Below are 18,003 nucleotides of genomic sequence, written 5' to 3'. Positions count from 1 at the left end.
ACTCGAGAACCATGGAGACCAGATTTCGATTTCCTGTATCGGAGTTACAGTGCTGGTGCAAAAGCTGCTTTTCTTTTACTTGTATTTTTTCATTTTTTATATATTATAAATTTTAACCACACTGTTTACTCCTGGCTATTTTTTAAGTGACCTTATGACATCAATCATGAGGGTACAGATACCAGTACATTTGTAGGTCAGTATATATTGTCTGTGGCAAGAAAGACCTAACATCCATATCACCTTACGCAATTCCCGGTATCCACCTCTGTTTGTCATATATTAACATATTCCGTGTTCTCGTACAATATTACAAATTGGTATCACGTCTTACCCCGTATTTGCGTGTTCGGCGATAGTTTATTAAGCCTGTCGGAAGTTAAACATACCACCCAGAGACTGACTCCATACATGCGATACTCAGAATGCAGCTCTTCTATGCCACTTTTGACGTGAAGCTGGGCCATTCGATACTCAAAGGATTTGGCGAAGGGCTAGGCGGCGTCGAGTACAAGGCTATTCCGTCATCGTTTCAGCAGGACGATGTGGTCTACCTCTCTCACAATGGACAACCAGGAGTGGCAGTTGTGGTGGACAGAAACATTGGCAACAACGAGGGCGAGCGAAGAAATACCGTCTTTGCGCTGGGAGTGCTTGTCGACGAGCCCTGGAATTACCTCAATATCTTGGATACAACTATGAAGGCTCTAGAAAAGGGAGACGAAGTGAAAGTGCTCAATGGACTCTGGTCGCTGCTAACAAAAGGGCCCAAGCCAATGGCGCCAGAACGACACCCCATCTATGCTCTGGTACCGTTGCTGACAATGATAGGGCCCGAGTTTTTTGAGATTCACCGACAAACGCTACTCAGAAACCGTCTACTCATAGTGCTGGACCACGACACTGGAATAACCCTGGAACAGGCAACATCGCTGGTATATATACTGGGACTCTTGGGGGCATCCAGCGACACATTACCGGAGCTCAACTTACAATACAACGTCACAGTTCAAGATTCCGAACGTCTGGCGAAGATGAACAACTACCTGGCCATCACCAGTGACACTATCATGTTACACAGAAAGAGTGACCACGACGTGGCTGTCCAACTATCGAATGACGGAGTGCAGATTACGAACTACGGTTTCCCCTCTCAACGCGACTCGAGAAGGTATCATGTTTTAACTCATTTCATTAAAGCGGTACGTGAAGAGGGAAGAGGCCCTGCGTTCCAGCAACTGTTATCCCAAGCACATCACAGTCAACCGTGTCCAACGTCGGCCAAGAAACCTCTATGGAGGCAGTTTTACGAGGTGCTTGCAAACAACATGCTGTGGCTGGCCTCGGCAGGCGAAATCTCCACCATCGAGGACGAACAGTATCTGGAGGGTTTGGAGTTTGACGATGAGGACGATGACTCGCTAACTCTCGAGGTGCTTTTGGTTGGCTATTTCCAGCAAATAACCAACCGGCTGAATGCGACGGTCCAGAGTCTGGTGACACGGGATCTATATCGCGAAAACCACCATACTTTAACTCTGGCGCACGCAGACGTGCTTCAGACAGGTCTGGAGATGTACAACTCGCACGACGAGAAGTTTCTGCATGACTATGTGGAGCGTTGGTGGAACACTGACATCAACGTCAGTTATCTGGGGCTCTTCAAATGTTGTTAGATGGCTCTATCACATTGCCATGAGCAGCTGTTTGACCCCTTCGGTTTTGGAATGGTTGATGATTCTCCGGTTTTTGTCTGAACATGCGTTCCAGAACGCCAACGCTGTGGACATTTCAGACACGCTCGAAAAGACGCTTAGCCGTAGTGATAACTCCATTGATAAACACTTTGATTTCACTTAATGTAATGAATAATGATGTAATGACGGAAAGTGAGTGTGATGAGCGAGAGAGAAGAGAGTGGTGGTGTAAGTGCGGGATGATTTGAGATGGCACTCCTGATCTGAATGACACCCCACAATGTATTTGTAGTAACCTTGTGATGTATATTAGACTCCTCTGCGTGTCCTCACCCTGCTAGCCTGATACTCTAATACCAAAACGTTACATTTTGGGGCTCAACATACGATTCCCTATGACCTGTGACATCGCTATAGGTTTGTTGTTGACACCGTGCCAATGTTACGCTTGTAACCTGTCATATGAGGTGCAAGCAACATGATTGGTTAGTGATTCTCAGCGGCCTACTGTTAGCTCATCTCTACTACTTGTGCTTTTAATTAGACGTCCCTCAACAAACGTCAGCGCAACTTTTCCCCGCCCCATAGCCACATCTGGTTTAAGCCACTTTTAACTATAGTGGGGAAGCCACACTGCTTATAATAGGGTCCGGCTGAGTTCCGAAGTGGTATATTTGACGATCAACAGCGGTTGGAACTGCATTGGAAAAGACACACACGTGTGGAATGTCACGGGACATGCTTCTACCAGCTTTTTACTACAGCCCCAGTTTCCTCTCCTTTGTTTACCCCATATCAAATGTGCGGCTGTCAAATTCCTACGTCTCACACGTCCAAAGGCTGACAAGGTTGCAGCCAATCTGGGAAGAGGCATATTGCGGGACACAACGGGGTAGCACGGTATTATTCCGGAGCGGCCACGCACAAAAGGAAGGCACAAATATATTTGGTCACGTTGATTAGAGCTCGGCAAGAATGGTATGTGTTCTTGTACACAAGCCATTGCCATTGCCATTATCCTAGAGCCAGCGTATTCTTATGCTTCCAAATGTTCTCCTGTGTCTGCCCTCCTCCGACTCATCCCTATGCCAAGGGACTAACGGAGCGTTGCGGGTCAACTTCTGGAGGATGCAGGCAATGCCGAGAATTGACGACCCCACAGCATAAGGGCAGGTGACTTCTTGAGAAGATAGAGGTCCCTCATGTCCCCGCCAGACTGAAACGACTATTGAGTTGGCTCTCCACTCGATGTCGTCTATGTCTTGGGTATCGTGTGTACTCGTACTCGTATTTATATATTTCTCTATACAGGAGCATCCAATAATTTTGTCGGGGACATTGAAGTATCAGATCAAGCATCCATGTCTCAGTGACATTGTCCTCACCCTGCGTTATCAGCTGATGTGGGACGCCATATTAACACCAAGAGCCGTCCTGTACGAGTGCAAGTGCAAGCATCGGACAAGTGATATTTAGATAATTGCCACAGCTCTGAAACAGCCCATTACAACATTTGTGCTTTCAAAGCAGCTATTCAACTTATTTTGGCACTCACTGAGCCCCATACTGTATGTACAGTATGTATGTACCACGAGTTCAGTAAGGTCTCGGCACTTTTGAGCCATGAAATCGCCGAAAAAGACACATCGACGAGTGAAAATGAAACCGGAGGAGAAAAAGGCCGAATCCACTACTCTCAGACAAAAACGGGCGGTTGCAACAGCCGCCACAATAGTGCTTCCTGTACAAACAAACAGACGCCATCGAGACTGCCACGTTCAGTGATGTCATTGGTGACTTACTCGTACTGTAGAATTGGATGTTTGCTTGAAGGTCAATCTCAATCCAAAGGTGATCTCTTACTGGCATCAACCACCAACTACTGTAACCCACTGACATCTGAATACGGGCTCCTCAATTACAGTATGGGCAAAGCAAATGATAACACGAGAGATAACATCGCCGAACAAAAGTCAATCAGATAATATCGACACTCTTGCTCTAACAGCAAAAAGCGGGTCTACCGCACAGAGTACAGCACCTACAGCATGTATTGTATGGTGTGCTGTAGTTGTAATTCGAGATTCAGTCTCATCAACTCTATCGGGCTGCCTAAACCGGGTGTCATTCCGGATGCATCGATGACGCTTCTGGAGCCTCATTCAGACTTTGAGGCCGTGATTTCATGGAGATTGAAACGAGAGGAGGTGTTTCAGATTCTACAACTGCAATCGACAGCCACCTTGAGACCCAGTGTCGATATTACCGCCGACAGCCTCTAATGATCCTCAACTTTATCTGATTACGAACACATGCAGAAATCGAACCCGCAATCACGTAGATTACACATAGGGCTTGACGGCCGGGTAAATTGGCGAAAAAAATGGTTTTAAGCTCACGTTGAAGAAAAACTTGTTCTCTCACACAGCACTGGAACAAGTGAGTATCGGAAATGGAGTGTCCAGCTAAAATGATGATAAACCAATCTACCAACAATTGAGCGTCCTCAAAACCAGTCGTCGTTTTGACTTCTGTTGGGTGCAATGCTGCGGTAATGTCATAGTTACACTGATCCTCTTACAAGAGCTCTTCTGATCATCACGACAAATTACTAACATAGCTGTGCAAATGACAGATGGGTTAGTGTGGCTTTATTGATCCAAGTGGGGTTAAATGCTCAGCATCAGCGGGGATGCCCCCACGGTGTTTTGCTATTTATTCAATATTCTATATATCTAATCAAATCTTCTCTCTCTATATTTACAGGAACACGTACGAAGGGGGTACAAGCTTAACGAACAAGTGCTTCCCACTGCCTTGTTAGACTCTCTAGACTCGTACCACCAAATAATATAATGCGATATTGGCAACAAAAATGCTCCAGCACATTGTGACGGGTCTTTTTGGAGGGTGAATCCCTTTTATGTAGCACCTACCCCTGATTCATCCCTGGGTGCCGTGGCTCTTGGCCGTTGGCAGTGTCAATTTCGTCTGTTGTTGATCACGTGCCATTTCCGTGAGCCGCGCACTGTACAGTACGAGAATCGTACTTGTACAAGGTAATAGTAATGCTGTATTGAGAGAGAAAAAAGAGGAGAGTGACGACTCTTTACCTTGCAGATGTAACCGGTGGAAAACAAGCTCGTGTTGTGGTGGTGTGGTCGTTGCAGCTTTGTTCTTTTGGTTTTTGTGAATTTGGAGCCCACAGACACACAAACTCGGTTCAACTTTGCGTTTCAGGCCATTGGCGTGTGTTTAGACTTCGCTTTTACCTTTCGCGGGAGCGGATCACGAAATGATAGTCACTGGAGATTGCCCTTGATTTTGCTGGATCAGAGTCTCAAACCAGAAATATCATATATAGGACCCAGTTCATACTCAACCGCTGTCTGGAGGGCAAACACCGGCTCAATTCCTACCACACAGACACTTTAGAAGCAATTCGGCCTCATTCACCAGGAGGAACTGTCCGAAACAACTCTAATTAAACGTGGGTTGTGCTTTGTATTAGCAAAGTGTTAGCCAACTCTCTCCACAAGGCTAAATATATATACAGGAGCTCCTTTCCGGGACCCCTTCTCCAACATACTTGTACTTGTACCATCAAATTTGCTCCGACAAACCAATGGCACTTCGTCATGACGACACCCGGCACGTGTCAAAACTGTCACTATCACAGACTCTCTCACGATGGAAGAACAGATCCAGAGAGTCCTTGAACTTCGACGAGCCTGCCATTAACGACACAGCTACATCCACTGAGAGGGAGCGGAACCTGGGAAGACGCAAGTCCAGCATCTCTTCATTCACTTCGTTCATGTCTTCCAACTCCTCCAACTCAGAACGCAGTCTCAAGACCATGGGCCGAGCCAAGACTGTCAATGAAGAAGTTACACGACCCAAGTCACGAAGCAAGGACCAGCCCCAGAAAACGGCAGACAATACGCGACGGATCTTTAGTGGTAACGCTTCCTACTCATCATTGATCGATATCTCAGAGGAAAAGAAACCCAAGGAAACCAAGAACACCAAGAACACCAAGAACACCAAGAGCCCATCGCCCCTATCTACAACTCCCACGGGACCCGCCACAACACAAACAATGATCTCATCTACCAACACCAACAACAACATCAACACCAAAACCAACACCAACACCAACGCCAACACCAACATCAACACCAGCACCACCACTAACAAGGCAGAAATCATAGCAGCCAACCCGCCCACTACCCCTTCTCCTCTTAGCAAACCCCCTCCATCTAAGCGATTTTCTCTGGCAGTTGTCTCTTCATCCCCTAGCTTCTCCTCCGCCAGAACCACCCGCCCAGCATCGATGTCTCTGTCACCTATTCTCCCAGAGAGATCAGCCAAGAGAGCATCTGTTCTGCAGGTTGCCCCATTCTTCCAGCGACCTACTGCCATCAAGGAGCCCGAAGAAGAGGAATCATCTGCTTCATCCGGATCCGATGACCTATTCTCCGATACGGAGGATCCTTATGTCGATCCCACCATCAATCTGGACGAGTATGACGAAGACGACGCTGAAATATTCTGCAAGGCTCCTCTGAAACATAAGGTCGTTTGCATCACCTGTGGCCACAAATTCGATACAATTGATGAATGCTTCTCTCATCGAGAGAAGCACCAGCAGCAGGCTATACGACGACCCCTGACCCAGGGAACTACGAAGATGAAGCGACCTGCTTCAATTGCTGTTGACGTCCAGAAAGAACGTGCTGCTCTTGTGCAGACAAAGTCTAAACGATTCACTTCTTCACGCCACTCATGGAGCGTTCGAGAGATGGGACGTGTTTAAACAGACCGTTCCACCCGTCTACCATACACACCTGGCATGCACCAAGGTTCTTCACGCCTGAACATTTATTTATTGTAACAATAACTCCCTTCCTAATGATTTGGGTCTCTAAAATATGTGCTTGTAGTGACTTTTCTGCCAAGTCTAATATGCCCTGGGCAGATCTGCAATCCAATACCCTGAGCACCAAACATTGAGCGCGTCACTTTTCCCGCTCATTCCTCTTTGCAGATCTGTCGACAGGGTTTCAACCTTCCCCTGAAGATCACATACCGCTGCGCCTCCTTTTGCCATGCAGGGCCTCTTTGGTCTCTTTTGAAACTATCACAGGCGGGGAGAAACAAGACAGCAGATTCTCTTTCAATCTGGCACTCAGGTCAGCATGTCCTTTTGTCTCATGACCCATTCAGGGGCAAAGTCTTGACTAGTGAGAGTTTACCCTCCGAGCCTATTTTCAACCTTCGAACCTTATGCTTGCATAGCGTTGACATGGTAACCGTCATACCGTTGGTGCCCACCTGATCTAGGTTTAATAGACAATAGGCTATGTCTGATTGCGGTGTAGATCTTTGGTATGCACCGCACGATGATGCTGATTATCCCCCACAACCGTCGTCGTACTTAATGGAAAATCCGAGATATCATGATTTGACGGACTTGTGGGCTAAACAATTATCTCTCGACAATTTAGCATCCTGCTAATGCAACATCTTAGGGGGCAGTACCTGCATTGGGAGTGCGGCGTCCAAACAGGGGGACGGGTATGCTTACGTTTGACTTGCCGAGGCAGACCAGGTATGATACCTTGCAAACACATTGTTATTGTAAGACATGGGCGTGAACGCGTTTTTGGCCTTGAACTTTCCTTGACTACCTTTTGGAGTGGGCATACACATACATACCCTGCACCGTCGCGGTCGTACATTTGGTATTTCTTGGTGGGCTCCCAAACTACAAATAATTACCGTGACGTACAGTATATCGGTACTTGTAGGTAGGGGATCATATAAGGGGTAGCTACAGTGCAAGCACGAGTATTACGTACGATTATTGCTGAATTAGTGGATACTACTACATACTGTAGCTTTGACAGGTAATGGCCTCCTCCTATTGATTCAATAGGCCGAAAGTTATAGACTTTTTTTTTTTTTTTGTTTTTTTTTTTTTTTGTTTGGACTATTACTGTCTTTTTTTATAAGGGGCGATAGGGGCCCAATGCTATTACAGTATCTCGTTACTTGTACTCATACTTTTCTTATGCAACATCCTCCTTAGACAGAAACCTCCTGGCCCTTTCCGAGACGCCAGTAACAACACAAGAATGCAATGGCAAAGGCTGCACCCGCCACTGAAATGCCCACAAACGGCCAAATCAGATGGGGATCAACCAGCGCCGGAGTGATACCGGTCTGAATGGCGGTGCTGAAAGCCGACATGAAGAGCAGCAGAGCGAGGACAATAGATCGCAGATGGGCAGGCGCAAGGGAGTAGGCCAGCTCGTAGGAGGTAGTGACGGCAAAGATTTCAGATAGCGCTGTGCAGAAATAGGGGAAGACCTGCCACCAGATGGTGATGGGAGCAACACCCTTGTCACAATCTGTTGCGTAGTATCCACAAGGAGAAGTTTCATAGATTCGCCACTGCAGAATGGCTCCAATCATGGGAGAGAAAGCTGCCAGCATGAAACCCAGGAAGATTCGAAACGAAGCGCGGAAGTTGATTCTGTATCGACGCAGCAGAGGATACAGGATATAGTTGACGATAGGCACCGCCACGATAATGGTGATGGGATTGAAGTTGTTGAGCAGATCGTTCGGAACACCATTCGTGATCATCGAACTTCCCTGTGAGTTGGAAAGAGCTCCAATGCCGTTGTCATTGATGAAGTAGATGGGGAAGAAAAGGAAGAAACGGGTAGCCTTGAGGGTGGTCCAGACATCAGCCACGAACTTCTCCGAGTAAGTAGAAGGCTTTCTGAAGAGCCACTGCCACATAACACCGACAAAACCGGCGATGATGGAGTCCTCGCTAGAAGGAGCCTTATAAACCCGGTTTCGGATAATAAAGAGGAAGAAGGGAAGGAAGAAGTAGAGGATAGTGGGGACCAGAAATGCGAGCCAGTAGCCGATTCGCTTCTCAGCGTAGGCAGTACCCAAACCAAGGAATCCTCCGACGTTAATGGACCAGTAGTAGACCAGGGTCATTCGCTGGAGGGTGGACTCTTTGTCGATAACAACCTCCTCACCACTCTTGAGCTTCTTGACCCAGTTATCATCTTCTCGGTACTGTTCCAGAAGGAGAGGCAACAAATTAGGCTTGAATAGACCTGTTCCAAAAGCAAAGATGATCAACCCAGCGATAAACACGCCTAATGAGGCCTTCTGGTGTTCAAGAACACCGGGGATACCGGAAATAACAATGATGACATGACCAACTCCACAAACGATGGTACCGGCCCAAATTGTGGGGAAACGCCCGTACTTTGAATCTGCAAGGTAAGCACCAAGAAGGGGAGTGAGGTAGGACAGAAATTGGAGAACAAGAGTGAGAGCAGTAGCAACCTGGAGTCCCTGGTTGAGAGCACCAGCGGTGGACTGAGAGTCTTTGGGTGTAGCACCCCAGCCGTTTCCTCCGGGAGGCAAAGGGAATTGAACAAAGTTGGAGATGACGTTGGTTAGCCCATAATAGGAACCTCGTTCGGCAAACTCGACTAGAGACAGCATGTAAGTCATGGCAGAGATCGGAGCAGCGATCTTTCGAAGAGTCATACACTCCTCATCTGTTGCGACCCGCAGCCCGTCAGGGTTATACTCGTCAGTATACGTAGACCACTTCTGCGAGTAGTGTTCAGACTCATCAACGACTTCGGTGAACTCGATATCACCTTCCTTCTTCTCAAGAGAAGTGTTATAGTCATCGAACCGTCGCTGAGATGAACCACTTCCAGAGTAGGTAGGCTTCGCAGGGTAATCTGCCTGAGAAGTGTATGCCTGGTAACCGGGAGCTTCCTCCTCCTCATGATAATAGAGATTGTCATCTCTGGATGGCTCCAGGTGATCCTCGAGGTGGTCACCAAGGTGTGAAGTCATTGAGAAACGGGTGGTGATAGAATGAAAATGATAATATAAAATGGGCAGAACGCACTTCTGTTATATATACCCCATATTCTCATGTGAGTTTCTTTGGGCCTTATCGTATCATAAAATCTTGACAGCCACAGTGCCGTGCCCAGGTTCATTCGGTTAAGGAGAGTTTCGAGCAAAGCAAGAAGACAGTTAGAGCTCGAAGGCTTGAGCTTGACGTCAGTACAGTAGAGTACAAGTAACAGGGACTTTCTCGGCTATAGTTTGCCAGTGACTTAAGGACACATGCATAGGAAAGGCGACATTCCTTGATGTGGGGATTTGTTTACGTGAGGCTGGCCTCCTTTAACACCACCCTGTTCTCGTTCCACGGTTACCGCAGAATGACATCCTCCACAAAAATAATGATACTGTAGTTAGCTGATCTGTACCTCTTGCTGAGCCCAGTCAAAAGGAAACCAATATAAATACGAGCACTTGTGATATCTCTGCCTTAGATATATAACGTGGTCTTTGTCCAGTATGGAGCTTAGATAGAGTGGCTTGAAAATATCCCGAAGGAGGAGAGAAAGATAACTTCTGATACGGTTCAGTCGCCATCAAGCATGGTTCATATCGTTATCAGTGAAGTCACCATTATTCTGCGAGCAAGAAAGGCTTAAATTAACTAATCAGGTGAGTGATGTAGATACTAACTCCTGGAAATGGAAAAATATTCAATTTCCCACCGCCTTTTGTCTACCGGAAACATGCACATCAATGCCAAGAGGCCAAGAGCTGACATCAAGTCTGGCTCCGATGCAGCCAAGACTCTAAATGAATTGTGGCTCTCTCTCAACTGCCAACTCCACCGAAACCTTCTGACTCCGACCAAGTTAAAGGAAGCTTTACTGCGCCAGACTCTGGTACGGAATGTTGAGGTAATTTGTCTTCAAGATAGGACCTGCAGAGCCCCAGGAAGAATGAGGTGTGAACGGGATTTTCCAAGGTCCTTTAGCTAACCGAGCATGGCAGTAATGACGCAAGATTAGCGAGCATCAAACAACCGTCTCACTTCGAGACAACCAGAACAGGCATAATCTCCCGCTATCATTGGCTGTCAGATCATGCTTCACAGGAAACCTACATGATGGTAGCATCGGCAAGGTGGCATCGAAGACCTTCATGTGCACGCTACCATTTCGAAAAGACATGCCAAGACGAGACACCTCGTACCACCGCTTAGAAGTGAACTGGTAAGACTTTCAAGGACTAGAGAGGTGCATGCGTCTCATGAAATAACTCCTCTAAGGACCTATGCAGGCTCTGATTACCCCTTGTTTTTTGTATAGTTACAATTACTCGTACTTCTGTCTGTACCGGAAGTGCTACAAGTAGTACTACAAGTAGTATGTACTCGTGCTATCGAGACGCATTGAGTTCGGCAGTTAACGGTTCCTTCTGTAAACAAAGAGGATCATGCTTCCCCCGAGTAATTCAGTGGGACCTTCATTGCGTACGCCCTCATTGTTCCAGCGGACCTCAAGAAGAAGTGGATCTCCTCCAAACGCCTATTTTGATAAACCTCAAGGGTTGGTGCTAAACTGGCAGGTTAAATTTCCTGGAACTCTACGGAATTCATTCCCGATAACCGTCGGTTCATGAGATAGCTGGACACCTAATGTTTCAACGGTTGCAAGAGGCTGAAAATTTCATTGGTTTTGATTCGATATGTATTGACAGTACTTATGCGGAACGGGCCGTCCACAATATCTCGCACGAGTTATACATGAACATGGCATACGAATGCTCAGCCTTGAACGAACACTTCGATCGTATTCTCGGTTGCCATTCAATATAGTTCATACGGCTCTAAAGGTGAAAATTACCAAGGCATAAACAAGCCACCCATGCTCGAACGCTACGAATCACATGTCTTGCTCGCACATTCTTCAGGATCTTCCCCACAAACTGAGGGGTATGATGGTATTGCTAGACACAGCTAAAAACAGCATTTAATAATCTCCTGTGGAACCACCCCATTTGAATAGACCCCATGCAGTGCTGCCTGAGATCTTTGTGTACTCCTGAACACCCTTGTCACCGTCAGCAGCTCCTGCTGAGAAGTAGAAGGGAAAGAGATGTTCAGCGGTGGGATGGGCAGCTGGTCGGTGAGGGTTCTTCCAAAGCTCTGAAAGGTTTTCCAGATTTTGCTCATCAGAAACAGGCACACTCGTGACATTCTCTACCACGTCCTTGACAGCATCTTCAAAAGGCTGGGAATACTCGGGCTCTCCACCATCAGCAAACTTACGTCGTTCTCGAAGATTGTGAACTGACATACCGGATCCAATTATCCAATATCCCTCATCTCTCAGAGGTGCGAGTGCCTTGCCGAGGTTGTAGAATCTCTCAGACAGCTGTCGAGGACTCAGATGGTCCACGTCGTCACCTGCAGGTTCTGAAATATTGATGATGGGGAACTTGAGGGCACCTTTTTCCTCACCAGCTTCTTCAAACATAACTCTGGAAGCGACCCACACGCCATGATCCCACTTCTTGTCACTTCTCAATTGGGCATAGTAGCCAGGGGTGTTATCAATAAGTTTGGCGATCTTCTCAGCAGAGGCATGGTTGCCCTTAGCCCAGAACTTCTCCTCATACATGTGGGCTGGGAAATTGAAGAAATCGTATTCGAGGTTGGGGTAGTTGTCGTTTTTGTCAGTCACAATTCCCACGGGAATACCCTTACCATTGACCTTGGGAAACTCGTTGTTACCGGTACCCTTGGGGTTCTCGTCCTGCTGGTTCGCACTTTCCCAGTGGGCCGACATAACAATAACGCCCTTGACAGAGTCGGGATTCTCCTTGTGTTTCTGGATCAGATCTCGTCCAAGATGTCTGAGATAGTCAAAGGCTCCTTTATCTCCTCCAGGGTGATTCTCGTACATGAAGGTGGGGCCTCCATGAGGAATGAAGTAGACAGGTGTGCGGGCCATTTTTCTTGGTATTGTAGAGTCGGATAAGAAGTTGTAACCTCATTAGAGACGAGGTCCTACTAATATATAGTGTTCGTCATAGACGGCCCCAAGCCACAATGAAGCCATGGCCAACATGCCATATGCACGGCGCGAGCTAACCCCACATAAAAGTAGATCGATTACCAATACATGCTCCTGTTGTCGCTATTACTTTTAGAGGGGAATGAAGTTTCGTGTTAATGATCCTAACCAAGAGATAGTGCGGAACCCAGTTACGCTGAGTGGAGGAGTTAACCGATGGAGCATTATTCACGCAAAATTGACCGTGACGTAATTAAAGTGCACGACTTCGAATGAAGTCGTGCACTTGGTCAGATTGATAAAATGCTCAGGCATGAACAACAATGCGATGTTGCTATCAATGTTAACAATCAGATAACCGGGTGCACCAAAGACAACGAATGAACATAGTACTTGTGCGTTCGTACACGCGTCGTCATGCATATGGGCTTCTGGAAAAGGGCTTGACTCAAATTTAGTAAGCTGTGACAAAGGAGGCAGCCTCCTTTCAGGTATTGTAATCACGAATGACTGCTGAGTCGTAAGACACCGGTGATATTAGGCAATGGGCCGCTAATGTTTAAGAACAATATATCCAGGGTGTGATACACGGTTACGATAGCCAAGCCCGTACTATCTCTACAGTGGTTACTCCATTTATGGTGTCGTCTGTAGTTCACTGTATAATCGCCTCCTGCCCATACAAATGCAGTATCGATATGAAGGAGTCCAAATAGGGCACTTGTAATTATTCGACGTGTTTGAGCCAAAAGCCCTCAATAACAATCTGCCGCAATTAGCCGGGGTCTGTCACACTTGGTGTCTTCGCCACCTTCGCGATACCACCCTCGTCACCTTTTTTGACTTATATTATAAGCTCTCAGATATTGCTCGTGGCGATCATGCACAAATCTGAAGTACAGTACATACACTTATACATGTGGCTTCAAGTGATGATGCCGTTGATGATTACGCTCCTTGATTTTATGTAACGTCCACCGTTTGAGATATATTGAAAACATATTCGCTGGTAACCTCTTTCTACCTGTAGTGTTGCTCTGTGCACGATAGCTGTGTCCTGTTGGATGAAATAGTTTCAGTATCAAACTCCGTGTTTCTTTACTGTAGTTGTAGGGTTAGGACCCCTTAGTCATGCATGCCATTTCCATCACATATCGTGCAGAACAGGAGGATTTGACTTGATTTACGCCATCTTCACTCATTACGCCGAGAGGAAGAGCGAAAAGCCTTACAACAAGTAACGGGCGGTTAACACAACGTGGCAAACACTCAACATAAAAGCATTTGATTAGGAAGTTGACGTGACACAGAAAATGGCAAACGACAAAGACCAAGATGGGTTCTTTCCCAAGTATCAGCAGCCCTCATTTGTCCTGCGCATGTGGGGCAAACTGGTACCCGCGGCCGATAACAAATATGCACTTACCATTGTATGTGCTGCTCAGATGGGTGTGGGCGTCTTGCTGCTAGCCTATCCGCGGAGATCAACTTTCAGGGCCAAATACGGAAAGTGGCCATACAGAGCAGTCAAGGCTACAGGCATCCTCACTGGATCAGCACTCATCGGCTGCACCGCAATATTTGATTTGGCACGCACGAGAAACCTCACATACGACCCCTGGGCCCAGCGAGCTCGTGCAGACCGAGTCAAGGCTCTGAAGGAAGGCAAAAAGGTTACATGGTGGTGGGGAGCTCACGATCACAAGCCTGTGGGTATGAACGAATACATGTCCGAGCTACGGGTTCTCTTGGAGATTAAGAAGATGCAATACAACAAGAAGAAGCTGGCGGATGTCGCTGAGAGTGGTTTCAAGCCCACAGAGCCTCTCCTCTCGTCTGATCTCTACATGGACGATATTTTGTGGAAGTACGTGCTGCCTCGAGTTTTCCCCGATGAGGTTCCCATATCCCCCATCTCTCGAAAACTTACAGAGGCCATGTTCCAGTCTCTGGGTCTCACATATGAGGAGCTGGTGGCTGCAAACCGAAAGTTCCGAGAAGGAGTGCTGGAGCAGGTAGAGAATCCTCTGTTTCTTGCACACCGGCCATGGCTGTTTGGAAGCTCTAGCAGCATGGATGCAGCCATCAAGGAGGTTCTTGGAGAGGGGTCCAACGACCCAGATATCCTGGAAGGTCTCTACAATGACATTGCAGAACAATGGGATGGATCCATCATGTGGGGCATCATTGCAGGAGAGACAGATGTGACCATTCGTCTGATTCCTGGAACCGATATCGTGGAGCTGGTGGAGGAGGCTGAAGATGAAGAATAGATAACTGGGTCGTTTGTATGAGCACCCATTGTACATAAAAGATTCGGTATAGACAATCTAGCTAGACGACCTACAAGTAATACAAGTATGCACGTCGTAGAACAGCACAAGCAGTATAGTAGAGAGAGATTTCGGTGGTTGCACCAAAGAGACTGACAAAAAATAAAAAAAATCCGCTCGTCGAATAGAGTAGGACGGATAAGAGAATACCTGTCTATCACTTCACCATATCCGCTGGACCCTCCAACTTCAAGTATAGTATGTACCGTATTACTACCCGATTTGTGTTAGCTAGCCCTAAACCTAATCGTAAATTATTTCTCTGTATATGCATCAATTTTCCAACAGCCTATTCCCAGTCCATTCCCATCACCACAACACATACAAGATGGAAATCGATAGTGTTGTGCGACTGGCCCAACAGACTGCCAAGGCTGCCCGTGGTCTTGCTTCGCACGACATCAAGTTCTACAGCTCTATTGATGACAAGGTGGCCGACAGCGTGAAGGAGAATGCATCACAGCTCATTGGAGTGGTCAACCAGCTGGCCCAGAAGATTGCCCCGAACGAAGTGGGATCTTTTCCTCCCGAGCTCGACACTGTGAACCGACACTGGAATGAGTTCTCGTCTGTTGTCGATGACCTGTACGAGAAAACCGACATTCAGCTCGGAAAGCTGAACAAAAAGGGAGACAAGGTTGAGATTGCCGAGTCCAAGAAGACTGGCCCTCAGACGCTCGGAGAGAAGATCCGAGTAGGAAATGCCATTCAGTCATCTAGCGAGATCAAGGGGCCGCAATGGAAGCCCCAGGAGATGTGGGAGGTCGACAATTCGAGAGACACTCCCTTCAAACCCAAACTCACCTCGAAACCAAATGCTCTGGAGCCCCTAGAGGACGCGTTCGAATTGGTGACTGAAGATGACAGACGAGATCACTACCCACAGCCCTACGCCAAGGAGATAATGGAGCAGCCCTACCCAGATGAGGTGTACGAGGAGACAGAGGTCATTCCTAACCGACCATGGGAGGCTGAAGGAGAGGATGAATACATCTACGTTGACACAGAGGAGAAACTCAGAGACATGGTTGACCACCTGAAGACCCAGGAGGAGATAGCCATCGATGTCGAACATCATTCCATGCGAACATACTACGGCATCACATGTCTTGTGCAGGTTTCCTCTCGGGAGCAAGATTACATCATCGACACCATCGCTCTCCGAAACCTCGAGATCTTCAATGAGGTTTTGACTGACCCCAAGATTGTCAAGGTTTTGCATGGAGCCACTATGGATATTCAGTGGCTCCAAAGAGATTTCGGTCTGTACATTGTGTCTCTGTTCGACACCTTCCATGCCGCCCAGGCCCTTGGCCTCAAGGGACACAGTTTAGCGTTCCTTCTCCAGCATTACGCCAACTTCGTCACTTCTAAGAAGTACCAACTCAGTGACTGGCGAATTCGACCTATGTCGCCTGAGCAGCTTCTCTACGCCCGAGCAGATACCCACTTCCTGCTCAACATCTACGATCAGCTGAAGAATGCGCTCGTGCAGAAGGACAAGATCGAGGGAGTTTTGGAAAAGAGCAGACAGACTGCTTCCCAGAGGTATGAGTACACCGGCTACGACCCAAGGTACTATCTCAAGTCGTTCGACTACGAGGGAGGTATCAATCGTCTCATTTCTCAGTTCCACATCACTGGGCCTAGTGTCTCAGTCGCCAAGGCTCTTTTCTTGTGGAGAGACAGCATGGCTCGAAAGGAGGACGAGTCTACTGGCTACGTGATGCCTAACTATCTGCTCGTTTCACTTGCCAACCGAATGCCTCAAACGCCCGAGGCTGTGTTCAGTGTATCCAAGTCTCTCCCGCTTCTTGTTCGAAAAAACGTTGAGGAGATTCTGGACGTCATCAAGGATTCCAAGGACGAGCATGTTGAGGTAGAGCAGGTTGAGGAGGAGCCCGTCCTCGCTGCCGAGTCTATTGAGGGGGCAGAGTTTTCTGAAATCGCAGAGGTCATCTTCCTGGCAGCCCAGGACGGACAGTCAGATATCACAGGCAAATTCGACTCTTCCAAGTCGTCTATTGTACATGTAAAGGAGACTGCTCTAGGTCCTCTTGGTGTTTCCAAGATTGATAAGCATATGATGGTTTTGGCGGTTCCCGTCGCACCCCTATCTGTTGACTCTACTGAATCTGATAGCGAAGTCCAGAACGCTGAGGAGGAGGTCAAGGTTGAGCAGGATGCCGCTGCTGACGACGAGTCTGATTACTCTGAAGATGAGCACGAGCATGCCAATGATATCATTATTGCCAAGTCTAACAAGAAGTACACAGCTGACAAGGAGGCTAAGAAGGGAGTAGCAAAGGAGAAGTCCGAGGAGTTCACTCCGTTTGACTACTCTGCTGGTGCTTCTATTCTCAAGTCCGACGATCAGAAGGCCGCCGAGAAGAAGGCTGCCATGACTGCCCGAAAACAGAAGGCCAAGGAGAAGAAACAGTTTAACCCCTACGAAATAAAGGAGGATGCCAAGGGTGCTTCTAAGCGACGAGGACCCAAGGATGGAGGTGCTCGATCAGTCCAGTACAAGAAACGGCGTACATAGGCAACAAACAACTTAAAGTACTCATGGAGTATTAAAATATATAGATTGTAATATACGGTGGATTTGATGTCATGTTTTTAAAGTGGGTGAGAGAAATATCAATGTTCGTAGCCCTTGTGCTTGTCCCAAGTTGGCCAGGGGTGTAATAAACAGAATAAACAGCCCCTACAAGTAGTCATTATGAGATGGCCTGTAAAATAATTCAAAACCCCACTTACAGTACATACGGTAATTACAGTGGGTGCTTGTTAAAGGAAACAACTGTTGTAGGGGGTCGCGAGAGCTCCATGTCTGCCGGGACTACCATGGCGACATGTTTGACTTTCAGATGGTTTCATTGTTACATTTCTAAAATGCAACGGCTTGCAACTTTACTTGCCATTGGTTTTTCTACTGTTTCAGATTCTTCTGGTGATTCCTCTACAAAACCATTCTCGTCGTAGATAAACCTCTAGTATCGCTATTCCAGCGGTTGTTGAGTTGTC

At 47.3% G+C, this 18,003-nt stretch overlaps 7 protein-coding genes across 7 annotated transcripts; 5 read left to right on the top strand and 2 right to left on the bottom strand.

Annotated features, from left to right (window-relative positions):
* Positions 1–425: 425 nt before the first annotated feature.
* Positions 426–1,676, top strand: YALI1_E05538g (uncharacterized protein; the record flags this gene model as incomplete). Its single annotated transcript, XM_503546.3, has 1 exon — positions 426–1,676. One exon carries the CDS (start codon positions 426–428, stop codon positions 1,674–1,676), a length of 1,251 nt encoding a protein of 416 aa, XP_503546.1.
* A 2,713-nt stretch (positions 1,677–4,389) lies between these two features.
* On the top strand, positions 4,390–4,760 carry YALI1_E05496g (uncharacterized protein; the record flags this gene model as incomplete). The annotated part of the gene is made up of 2 exons (XM_068282902.1): positions 4,390–4,516; positions 4,582–4,760. 2 exons carry the CDS (start codon positions 4,390–4,392, stop codon positions 4,758–4,760), a joined length of 306 nt encoding a protein of 101 aa, XP_068139003.1.
* A 562-nt stretch (positions 4,761–5,322) lies between these two features.
* On the top strand, positions 5,323–6,516 carry YALI1_E05489g (uncharacterized protein; the record flags this gene model as incomplete). The annotated part of the gene is made up of 1 exon (XM_503545.3): positions 5,323–6,516. The coding sequence occupies one exon, from the start codon at positions 5,323–5,325 to the stop codon at positions 6,514–6,516; it is 1,194 nt and encodes a 397-aa protein (XP_503545.3).
* Positions 6,517–7,787: 1,271 nt separating this feature from the next.
* Positions 7,788–9,605, bottom strand: YALI1_E05446g (uncharacterized protein; the record flags this gene model as incomplete). The annotated part of the gene is made up of 1 exon (XM_503544.3): positions 7,788–9,605. One exon carries the CDS (start codon positions 9,603–9,605, stop codon positions 7,788–7,790), a length of 1,818 nt encoding a protein of 605 aa, XP_503544.1.
* Positions 9,606–11,593: 1,988 nt separating this feature from the next.
* Positions 11,594–12,577, bottom strand: YALI1_E05416g (uncharacterized protein; the record flags this gene model as incomplete). Its single annotated transcript, XM_503543.3, has 1 exon — positions 11,594–12,577. The coding sequence occupies one exon, from the start codon at positions 12,575–12,577 to the stop codon at positions 11,594–11,596; it is 984 nt and encodes a 327-aa protein (XP_503543.1).
* Positions 12,578–13,953: 1,376 nt separating this feature from the next.
* Positions 13,954–14,913, top strand: YALI1_E05403g (uncharacterized protein; the record flags this gene model as incomplete). Its single annotated transcript, XM_503542.3, has 1 exon — positions 13,954–14,913. One exon carries the CDS (start codon positions 13,954–13,956, stop codon positions 14,911–14,913), a length of 960 nt encoding a protein of 319 aa, XP_503542.1.
* Positions 14,914–15,241: 328 nt separating this feature from the next.
* Positions 15,242–17,518, top strand: YALI1_E05390g (uncharacterized protein; the record flags this gene model as incomplete). The annotated part of the gene is made up of 1 exon (XM_503541.3): positions 15,242–17,518. One exon carries the CDS (start codon positions 15,242–15,244, stop codon positions 17,516–17,518), a length of 2,277 nt encoding a protein of 758 aa, XP_503541.3.
* Between the last annotated feature and the right edge of the window lie 485 nt (positions 17,519–18,003).

This window comes from Yarrowia lipolytica, chromosome 1E (genome assembly GCF_001761485.1).
Source record: "Yarrowia lipolytica chromosome 1E, complete sequence".
NCBI lineage: Eukaryota > Fungi > Ascomycota > Dipodascomycetes > Dipodascales > Yarrowia > Yarrowia lipolytica.
The sequence above is the reverse complement of the archived record's forward strand: the minus strand, read 5'-3'. Positions and strand labels throughout refer to the sequence as shown.